Source organism: Sus scrofa, chromosome X, assembly GCF_000003025.6.
Source record: "Sus scrofa isolate TJ Tabasco breed Duroc chromosome X, Sscrofa11.1, whole genome shotgun sequence".
Taxonomy (NCBI): domain Eukaryota; kingdom Metazoa; phylum Chordata; class Mammalia; order Artiodactyla; family Suidae; genus Sus; species Sus scrofa.
The window spans coordinates 74964217-74976360 of NC_010461.5; the positions used below are offsets into that span (position 1 = coordinate 74964217).

Here is a 12144-nt window from a genome sequence, read left to right on the forward strand (position 1 = left end):
TTCCTGATGGGGGGGGCTGTGTTCCCACCTGTATTATTGTTTTTTGGCCTGGGGCTTTTCAGCAGCTGACTGATGGGTGGGCCAGATTTTCCCAAAATGGCCACCTCCAGAGAAAGGCATGCTGCTGAATATTCCTGAGAGCTTTGCTTCCAATGTCCTTCCTGCACATGAAGCCACATTCACCCCTGTTTTCCCAGGAGGTCCTCCAAGAATTACAGTCAGGTTTAACCCAGATTCCTATGGAGACATTGCTTTGCCCTGGGACTCAGTGCACGTGAAAGTCTGTGTGCACCTTTTAAGAATGGGATCTCCATTTCCCCAAGTCCTGTGGAATTCCTTTTACATGAGCCCCACTAGCCTTCAGTGCCAGATGCTCTGCGGTCTCTTTCTCCCAGTGCCAGATCCCCATATGTGGGAGTTTGATGTAGGGATCAGAACTCTCACTCTTGTAGGTGAGTCTCTGTGAACCAGTTAGTTTCCAGTCTGTGTGGCTTCCCACCTGGGAGTTATGGGGTTGCTTATATCACATAATTGCCCCTCCTACCCTTTGGTGTGGATTCCTCTTTTTCTTCTGGATTTGGATATCTTTTTTTTAAGGTTTCCAGTCCATTTGGTTGAAGATTGCTCAGTCTTTAGTTATGAATTTTGTTGTTTTTAGGAGAGAAGTTGAGCTCCAGTTCTTCTAGTCCGCCATCCTAATCCCATTTCCAAGAATGTTGGGAATTTGATAGTTAGCCTGTAAATGATTCACCTAGGTGACACCAATATTATTTCTGAGCATTTGTACATTCTGGGATTTTGACTGATTTGAGCTAAAAACAAGAAATGCAGATTATAGGATGAATTTTCTAATGCTTTGAAAAATTTAATGATAAAAATACTTGAAATATATTACTTATGTCTTCACTGAAAATTAAAATATCTCAACAGTTAAGCATTGTAGTGGAAGCAACTGTAAATTAGTCTCACACTAAACAGGCCTATTTTATATACAATGATTTTTTTTGTCTTTTTTTCCTTTTAGGGCCGCACCCATGGCATATGGAAGTTGCAAGGCTAGGAGTCTAATTGGAGCTGTAGCCTCAGGCCTATGCCAGAGCCAAAGCAACACCAGATCCGAGCTTCATCTGTGACCTACACCACAGCTCACAGCAATGCTCAATCTTTAACCCCTGAGCAAGGCCAGGGATCGAACCCGCAACCTCATGGTTCCTAATTGGATTCATTTCTGCTGTGCCATGATGGGAACTCCCCTACAATGATTTTTTATGTGTTAAGTATTATCTTGACTTTAAGTTAGATATAATAGCTAATTGTAGATAAATGTCTACAATGTAACATTTCCTGTTTTTCAGGTCTTACATTTTTAAAAAAGTTTGTAATCATAAATGTTTATATCTTGGAGTGGCTGAAAATATATTAACAACTATAAATAAGTTTTGGAATTAAATAAAGTTTAACTATAACTAAATGAGTTTATAGTTTCTCAGAGAGAGAACAGTCAAATGCAGCTTTGCTGGACTGATAAAATTATCTCACTCTGTCCTCACATGGTGGAAGGGGAGAAGGAGGTCTCTAGGGCTGCTTTTCTAAGGACACTAATCCCATTAATGAAAGATCCATCCTTATAACCTAATCACTTCCTGAAGGCTGCACCTCCAAATGCCATTATGTTGATTAGGATTAAACATATGAATTTTTAGAGGACATAAGCAGACTATAGCAATGATCTTCAAATGTTTTCATATTTCTACCTAAAGAAATGGCTGACTGTTAAACTGAACTTGTGAAAATATATGCATTCTGTCATGGAAATTTCTAGTACCTAATTAATTACATGTGCCCTTTGATATGTATAAATTTCTTAATCATCTCTAAATTGCACCTTTTATACTACTAGTAGTTAAGTGTTTTGGTTGATCTATTGCTGTATGGCAAACTATCATTAATCTTTGGAGCATAAAACAAAAATCAGTTGTACTTTACATTTTCTAGTTCAGGAATTTACGTAGTAATAGGAGAGATTGCTCTCTCTGCTCCACCATAACTGGTATCTCAAGGTGGCTCAAATGTCTGGAGATGGCTGGGATAGATGGCTCCAAATGAGGCCATAAGCTCTGAAGTTAAGAATAGATTCTTCATATATACGCTTGCTACCTGAATAGCTGGGCCTCTCTGGTTATTATACTTTCTTTCTAGAGAGTCCGTCCACGTGGCCAGCTTGAGCTTCCTCACAGTATGGCAGTCTCCCAGTAGTCAGACAAGGAAGCTGAGTTTCCTAAATGAATATTCTAAGGGAGCAAGGTAGAAGCTGCAAGGTTTTCTACATAGGGTCTACTCATATTTATTGTGGTAGAGAAGTCCATAAGGGTCTGAATACCAAGAGGTGAGGTCTGTTATCAGGGCTAATTGTGGTGACTAGTTCACATATAGTAATGCTGAAAAAAAAATCATCTACTGCTGCATCTAGTGGAATTATCACATTCCTGGATGCCATGAACCAAATGCTTTGTCTTTATATGCTGGCATGTATCTGTTTTTTATATTCTGCTATAATTACTATCAGAAAGGATATTGTTGACTTAAAAATATGTGCGACCTGAATGTTGAGAGTTAATTTTTATTTGAGGCAAAATTAGGACTTAAGCCCAGGAGACAGCATCTCAGGTAGCCCTGAGAAACTGTTCCCCTCTGAGGTGGTGAGGGAGGAGCTAGGATATATAGGAGTTTTTGCAACAAAGGGCAGGTAGTGGGAACACAAAAGAGGCCTGAACTTACTGAAATTATTTCTTTCATATGCACCTCTGCTATCAGGGCCAGTATCCTGAGTTTTCACAGCCTGTAGGACTCACCAGCTTTCACCCTTGGAGGTGACTACATTCACAAATGACCATGACATCCTTTGTTTTATATTAACTACAGCCAATGTGGCAGTATTTCAGATAGCTCTGAAATGCTGCCCCAAAGAGGAAAGGGGGAATATTCCTTACCTGGAATATCAGGATATGATATAGGTGAGGGGAAGGTGCATGCAGCCATACACACATTTTACAAAATGTGTTTTCTGCCGAAGGTTGCAAGAAGCAGACATCACCATGAAGAATTTTAGTGTTTTTCTAGATATGAGGAGATGCAAGAATTGGACACATAAACTCTTCTAAAAATCTCCAACTATCTGAAGACCTGTTCTAGTTTTTCCAGATTTTCACCCTGAGTTCTGCTTAGGGGGTGCTGCAGGTCAGGTTGGTAGCTGCAGTGGCTCATTTAATCCATGTAGAGCCTAATGGCAAGTGCCAAAGTTCAATTCACAATACCTATAGTTTGCTTTTATAATTATCAACTGTTTTCCATCGTGTGATTATTTTTTATTTTTTAGAGTATAGAATTGATTTAAATGAATTCCAATTCAAAATCCTGCCCCTAAGATTCTTTGAAAAGATGATTTGTACCTTTAATTCATAAGCTTACATGATTGAATAAATTTGAATTATTATTTACTGTTTCACCCTGCCAGAATCTTACAGATACAGAAATAAAGTTTTGTTATATTTATTCATGCTTATTATTCAAAAAATGAATTGTTGTCAAATTATAGTTAAATAAAGCCATGTTCAAATGATAATCAGAATTTCCAATTTACTCAAATGTCTACATAGGTGACAGCCTCTTGCTTTAGAAGAAGTTGACTTTTTTTCTGCAACTGAATGTGCCTTGTTTAAAAATATAATAAAAGCAATTCTGCTGCTAGGTGAAGCAGGTTTGAACACAGAGCTGACTATTCACAAAAGCCTGAAATTGTTCACAACTCAAGATAATGTTACTGTGACTTCACTAGATAGCTAAAATAATACATTTTCTAAATTGGATGCATTAAGCAAATATTCAGATCATAGCTGAAACCCTGTAATTTTCTGTCTTCCTTTCAGTCCCAGCGGCGTGTCACATTTCACCTACCAGAAGGCTCTCAGGAAAGCAGCAGTGATGGCGGACTGGGAGACCATGATACAGGCAGCCTTCCCAGCACATCCCATGCCTTGCCCCTTGGCTATCCTCAGGAGGAGTACTTTGATCATGCTGCACCCAACAATCGCACTGAAGGGGATGGCAACTCTGATCCTGAATCTGGTAAGTGATACATCCCTAGTCCTGCTGTATGAATGGCTTATTGTATTTGCAAGTCAAACAGTTGTAGCCATAGTAACACTTGCCGTTTAATTATCCTAGGAAAACATTTTTTAGAAGGTAAAAATACAGAATCAGGTGGAAGGCATATATGCAGCAGTTAGTTTATAATTTTTGAAATATGTGATCATATCTACTTTGAAATTTATTATGAAATTTAATATAGTCATTTTGTTTATGCATAGATAGAATTTTCTATTTACCTATACATATATATGTATTTATATGTAGATAATCAGTAGCTTTATTTTATTCATTTACTTGTGCACTAATAAACTATTTTTATAATCCATATAAATTATTTTTAAGATTTAATTTTTAATAGAGATAAGAACCATAGAAAATTAATTCTTTTTTTTGAGTAAATAAGTGATCCTGACTCCAATGTAAAGGAATTGGTCTGAGGTTTTCAATAATGTGTTGAAACCACATACCTTAAGCCAGGTTACTGTTTAGAAAGACATTCAGATTTGGTCTCCAGACTGAAAGCATAAAGGCTATATTTTACACAATCCAAAGATCTTGAACTCTTAAAAAGGATCATGAATTTGATACTAAATAGAGAACTCCATTAAATTTGTATCTTAAATATCCCTACTTCATAATTTTAGGAAATACAAATTTGATAAGGTTTACATATCTCAGAAGATTCTTGTATTCAAAGAATTATAATTTGCCTCAGATATGCTTTATGTACATAAACCTGTGTAAGTCCAAAAGAGCATACCACATATGTGATAGAGAAGAGCCATAGGTATCTAAAAATATATGAAAAAAATGGATCAAATAACTAATATAAACATATAAAATAAATTCACATTAAATAGACATTTTAAAAAGCTATTTTGAGCATAAGGGATTGTGTGAATATATAATTTAAATAAACATCTAGTTTTAAAAACAAAATGTCTTCCCCATCATTGTGTTCTAACCCCCTACCGTTAGAAAACTCAAAAAAAAAAAAAGGGAAAGATATAGATTAAACATCAGGAGGTAATCAAAGACTAAACATACAAAAGCAATGACAGTATAACAACATTTTTCTTTCTTACAAATAAGACACTGGATATTAAAGTTGTTTTCAATATGCACATTTTAGAGACTTTTTAGAAGTCCTAAACACCTATCTCTATATTCAATTTTATACTTAAAGCAATTTATCTGTGTTAATTCTGAGAATGAAAAATTCTATAATATGCAACACTAATCTACCTTTAATTTACTTATGTACAACATGACATAATGACTTCTGATAGAAATACATAACTGTGACTATATCTGTTGGGAGAGGGTGGCTAATATTGTTCATAGCAAAAAAAAAATAAAATAAACATTAACCCATAAATATTGTTAGATTTGTATGAAAATGGATATTCCTTTAATTATCCTTCTCTCACTAAATCAGAAACTTCCTTCTAAACCATATTCCAAGAGAATTCTGTCCATTTTGGACAATAATAGGACCTTAGTAAAGAACCTTAATACAAGTACAGTAAGCACAATATTTCACTTTAAATAAAATTCTATTATCTTATTTTAAATTGTTATTTCCCCAATACAATTTTTTTTCTACTGTATAGCATGATGACACAGTTACATATACATGTACACATTCTACTTTTGCACATTATCATGCTCCATTATAAGTGACTAGACATATTTCACAGTGCTACACAGCAGGATCTCATTGCTAATCCATTCCACAAGCAATAGTCTACATCTATTAATGCCAAGCTCCCCATCCACCACACTCCCTCCCCCTCCCCCTTGGCAATCACAAATCTATTCTCCAAGTCCATAATTTTCTTTTCTGTGGAAAGGTTCATTTGTACCATATATTAGATTCCACATACAAGTGATATCACATGGTATTTGTCTTTCTCTTTCTGACTTACTTCACTCAGGATGAGAGTCTCTAGTTCCACCCATGTTGCTACAAATGGCATTATTTTGTTCTTTTTTATGGCTGAGTAGTATTCCATTGTGTGTATATACCACATCTTCTGAATCCAATTGTCTGTCAATTTATATAATTTGGGTTGTTTCCATGTCTTGGCTATTGTGAATAGTGCTGCAATGAACATGCGGGTGCATGTGTCTTTTTCAAGGAAAGTTTTGTCTGGATATATGCCCAAGAGTGGGATGGCTGGGTCATATGGTAGTTCTATGTGTAGTTTTCTAAGGTACCTCCATACCGTTCTCCATAGTGGTTGTACCAGCTTACATTCCCACCAAGAGTGCGGGAGGGTTCCCTTTTCTCCACACCCCCTCCAGCACTTGTTATTTGTGGACTTATTGATGATGGCCATTCTGACTGGTGTGAGGTGGTATCTTGTGGTAGTTTTGATTTGCATTTCGCTAATAATCAGGGATGTTGAGCATTTTTTCATGTGCTTGTTGGCCATCTGCACGTCTTTAGAAAAATGTCTACTCAGGTCTTTTGCCCAATTTTCAATTGGATTGTTGTCTTTTTTGCTGTTGAGTTGTGTAAGTTGCTTGTATGTTCCAGAGATTAGGCCCTTGTCAGTTGCATCATTTGAAACTATTTTCTCCCATTCTGTAAGTTGTCTTTTTGTTTTCTTTTTGGTTTCCTTTGCTATGCAAAAGCTTGTCAGTTTGATTAGGTCCCATTGGCTTATTTTTCTCTTATTTCTGTTGCTTTGGGAGACTGGCCTGAAAAAATATTCATAAGGCTGATGTCAGAGAGTGTTTTGCCTATGTTCTCTTTCAGGAGTTTGATGGTGTCTTGTCTTATATATGTCTTTCATCCATTTTGAGTTTATTTTCAACATACACAAATCAATCAATGTCATACACCACATTAACAAAAGTCAAAAACTACATGATCATCTCAATAGATGCAGAAAAAGCATTTGACAAAATGCAACATCCACTCATGATAAAAACTCTTACCAAAGTGGGTAGAGAGGGAACATACCTTAACATAATAAAAGCCATTCACGACAAGCCCACAGCAAATATAGTACTCAATGGAGAAAAGCTGAAAGCCTTCCCATTAAAATCTGGAAGAAGACAAGGATACCCACTCTCACCACTCTCATTCAACACAGTATTGGAAGTCATAGACACAGCAATCAGATAAACAAAAGAAATAAAAGACATCCAAACTGGAAGAGAAGAGGTAAAATTGTCACTGTATGCAGATGACATGATACTATATATAGAAAACCCTAAGGACTCAACCCAAAAACTCCTTGAACTGATCAATAAATTCAGCAAAGTAGCAGCATATAAGATTAACATTCAGAAGTCAGTTGCATTTCTATATACCAATGAAATATTAGAAAAGGATACAAAAATACAACACCTTTTAAAATTGCACCCCAAAAAATCAAATACCTGGGAATACTCCTGACCAAGGAGGTAAAGGACCTATATGCCGAGAACTATAAAACATTAATCAAGGAAATTAAAGAAGATGTAAGGAAACATAAAGATATTCCATGCTCCTGGGTTGGGAATAATTAATATTGTAAAAAAGGCCATACTCACCAATGCAATCTACAGATTCAATGCAATCCTTATCAAATTACCTATGACATTTCTCACAGAACTAGAGCAAACAGTCCAAAAATCTACATGGAACCACAAAAGACCCAGAATTGCCAAAGCAATCCTGAGGAACAAAGACCAAGCAGGAGGCATAACTCTCCTAGACTTCAGGTAATATTACAAAGCTACAGTCATCAAGACAGTGTGGTACTGGTACCAAAACAGACAGACAGACGAATGGAACAGTATAGAGAACCCAGAAATAAACGCAGATACCTATGGTCAATTAATCTTTGACAAAGGAAGCAAGAATATAAAATGGGAAAAAGACAGTCTTTTCAGCAAGTGGTGCTGGGAAACCTGGACAGCAGAATGCAAATCAATGAAATTAGAGCACAACCTCACACCATACATGAAAATTCTATTATCTTAATGTGGCATACCAGTGAGATTTTTAACATATGCATGTGTGTTCTGTTTTGACTAAAAGGAAAAAAAAATAGCTGATGCAAAATTTGCCATAGCAAAATAATCTCTTTAGGCTATTACAGATTATAAGGTACTTTGATTCTTTAAAAAGAAGCCCTATAGCTCTGAAATAGTACATAATAATGGGTTTTGTGATATGGAGCCAATAAACCATGCAGTGTTAGTCAATAGCACTACAAATAAGAATGTAAACTGTTAGAGGAAATAAATGTGTTCCTTAAGCAATAGAATTAATTTATGCAGTGCTCATTTCATATTTTTAAATGCATTACATCTTCAGTCTGCTTTCTTTCATGCTAATGAATCACCCAAAATAATACATAGTTCTGGAAATTCTTTGTAAGTTCACAAAAATGGATAGAAATGCAACTTTTATGAATAAGATTTTCTCCAAAAGTTTCTAGAGGGATTTATTAATACTAGTTTAAAATATAGTTCCCAGGTTGATAAAAATCTTCTGATTAGATGAAGAAATTATATTATCCATTCTCTTGAGTCTTTTGTCAAGAATATTAACTTTCCTTTTAAAGATAAAGAAGAAACAAGCAAACTCAGTCCAATTATTTCTCCTTCAGAAAGCAGGTTTAGTAAAACATTCTATCTCATTCCATTTCAAGGCTCTTTAAATTTTTAAATTTCACAGTGGCAATCTCCTGACTTTAGCCTTTGGTATGAGGGTTGCTTAATGCCATTCAATGAAGTTTTTTTTTTCCTCGGTTAATAACCTACGTCCCAGAGCTTTGCTCCTATCATAACCTCTTCAAATTCTATGTACCATTTCAAAGGCACACTGTTCTTTGAAGCTAGCTAATTAGGTAAAAACATAAACAGAAATCCAGCCCATAAGTAGCATTATTGGTTGATGCTGGGTTACTGTGAATGCTGTCATCACAGGTTAAGTCTTTGCATTTTCAGAGAATCTTGTGGCAACACATAAGACTGTGGCCCTAGTAGACAATAGAGTGTGACTGTGTACTGCTGAGAATTTTATATGTCAAGCTATTTTTTTAAGTGAAAGCAGGTTTATTGAGAAAGATTCCCATGCCATAGACAGAGGGTGGGCCATCTCAGAAGATGAGAGTGAGATATAGTATTAATTGAGAGATCTGAGGACAGTGTGATCCTATTGGGACTACTCTAAACACACTAAATTACACATAGCCCTGTGTTCATACCTATTTATTTACAAGCAGCATCAGGCAAAATATAATTTAGGAAGAGAAGACTTAAAAATACTTCCCAACTTTCTTTTGTAAAACATGGCTCTGATATAATAATTCAGACAATATTCTGAGACACATGGAAATATTAGCCAGGGTCTACCATGTTAAACTTCAGAGATTTCTGTGTAGTTCATACACATGAAGTCAGAATGTGTGTACTTGTTTTCCCTTAGATACTCCATTTCTACTCTCCCACAATGGGTAAGATGGCATAAAAAGGGTAACTACTTCTAACTTTGTAATCATCTGCTGGCATATTATGATTTGACAGATCATAGACAACATCCATGTTTCTTTGGAAGATAAATGGTGAAAAAAAAAGTTACTAAAGAGATTCACATCAGTCTTCAGTTAATAGTCCATTTTCAGAGAAAATCCTCCTAAATGAAGAGGAAAAAAAAACTTCATTTAACCCGTGTTTTAATGTTTTTCAACTGCAAAAGTTACATCCTCTGCATTTTTGGAAACTTATTCATTGGATGTGGTCATTTCACACATGATGTCACTCTATCTGAAAGTGTTATAGTTGATCTAGAATCTAAAACTTGAACTTAAAGTAACAAAATATGTGTAAAATTTCATCAAATTAAAAAAATATTCTGTAAGGTTTTGCTTTTGCTTTATTCATTTCTCTGACGCAAAATTAAAAAAAAATAGAATTCCAAGAGCACTTAGGGCTAAAGAATTTCTATATTTAAAATAAAGAGGAATATATTTTATCATTAATTTAAAAATGATGAATCTCTCTGTTAGCATATCTCTTAGGTTAACACATCTCTTTGACATTCATTTTTCTTTCACTAGATCAGGTTTGCTAAGCACTCTAATGTGGTACTAATTAATTCACAAAAAAGGAAGTGATTAATCTTTCCCTGACAACACATTTTGATTGATCCTTTACCAGTAATCTAATTAATTGGTATAGAAAGTGAGAGACTAGTTTGATTGACTAGAGTACTATTCAGAGAAATGCCAAATTGTCTTGTTCTGCTGAGACTCTTGACATGAATAACACTATGGTATATATTAGTTGAATGTTTGATTGGTTGAATATCTAATTCTAAATGTAGAAATTGGTAAAATTAAAAAAAAACTAAGAACATTTAAAAGGATCATCTAATAATGGATCATTAAAACCCAGCCCTTTATAATTAAAAGCATTTTGAGTCAGATATCTAAAGACAAAATGAAACTACTCAAGTATTTTTTTCAGGCAAATATGATAAACTAGCACCGTGTTAATTATTCATCTGAAAAATTCAATGAAATAATACCATTCAGATGGTTAGAAAGAAGAGTAATAATGGTTTATATATTTTAGGGGTCAGTAGCCCTTACTTTTCCAGAAGATGTTACAGAAATTCATCTAAATCTACAATTTAGCAAATATTACTCATATAAAGGTTAGTTACTTTTGCTGTTGCCAAATACCCAGGAACTTTGACTTCATAAGCCCTCCAATATTTTTTAATGCGTTTTTGAGGGAAGCCACACATCCATTCCTATATTACAACAAAATAAAATCGAATGCCATCATTTTGTTAAATAAGAAATGTGTTTAATCTAAGAAAGAGAAGTTATGCTCCTTTTAATGGTTAATTATCCACCCAGGCCAATTTTGTCTCTGCTGGCTAGGTATTTGAAAGATAGTTTTCTAAAACTGTGCTCATTCTTAGCCCATATAGGAGTGTCATTCCAGGGAGGGAAAAGTAAAATAATTTGAATCAACTCAAGAAACCTGAAATCATCAGTTTTGAAAGATAAATCATCCAGCATTTCTAAGGCGTGACATTACCAACTATCAATTCTATTAATTACGCCCCACTTGGAGAAAGGGACTGAACTCAATGCTCCTGGATTCTGAAGGTATAAGACAAATGCCTGCTAACTTTCAGTGCCTTGCCAGTAGACAACAACTTATAGCTTTATACTTCTATTGAAATTAAAAAAAAAATCCTTCACATAGAGTAATCTTTTTTTTAAGCTACCAATAACATCAAAGTCACTTTTATTCATTCTCACAATCACTTCGGTCATGAATACTGCCTGTGACTTCTTGCTTATTTTAGTCCCTGATGTATTATGTAAATAATAGAGTATATAAATAGATGAGAAAGAATGGTTCCACCCAAGAATTCAGCTGTCTGCCATTGCTTGGGAAAGAATAAGGCACACTTGATAGTAGTCTGTATACTAAATGAGCTTAGGCAGATAAAAACAGTTATCTAGTGGCAGATGCTCTGTAATATGTATTAATTTTACCCCTTCAACTGACAGGCCTTTGAAAAGTCAATTTTTTTTTTCTGTTCAAATTTAGGAAAGCTAAAATATATACCATAATAAGAAAATGGGTGAAACAAATCTTATACTATCCTATCATATCAAACTTTCCTATGGAGGAAATGCAATCACCATACAGACCAATCGAAAAATGACATCTCATTTGGAATATCTAGGCTTTGTGAAGGCAATGAAGGATTTATACTAGGGATGATCTTAAAAAATAAAAGTCACAAAAGTCACAGATCAAAATGAAAAGTGTACATCTAAAGTTGGAAATTTGAAGACATTTACAGGATTCCATTTGGGTGAGAGCCACTAAGATGAGTGTATCTTTAGTATCTTATATATAATATGGATTAGATAGAAGTTTATCACTCAAAAGCAGGCCACTCTAAGTAAAGCAATCTCTTATCTTGTCTTTTCTGTTTGAAAATGACAAGCACTAGGGGCTTGG

The 12144-nt window shown here is 34.9% G+C and overlaps 1 protein-coding gene across 8 annotated transcripts in view; it reads left to right on the forward strand.

Moving 5' to 3' along the window:
- The window catches only part of PCDH11X (protocadherin 11 X-linked), a 729120-nt gene that overhangs the window by 501406 nt on the left and 215570 nt on the right, over positions 1-12144 (forward strand). For all 8 annotated transcript variants that reach the window (XM_021080416.1, XM_021080417.1, XM_021080409.1 and 5 more), the window contains one exon: positions 3927-4125. In XM_021080416.1, coding sequence (XP_020936075.1) covers positions 3927-4125 — 199 coding nt within the window. The remainder of the gene's footprint in view (positions 1-3926; positions 4126-12144) is intronic.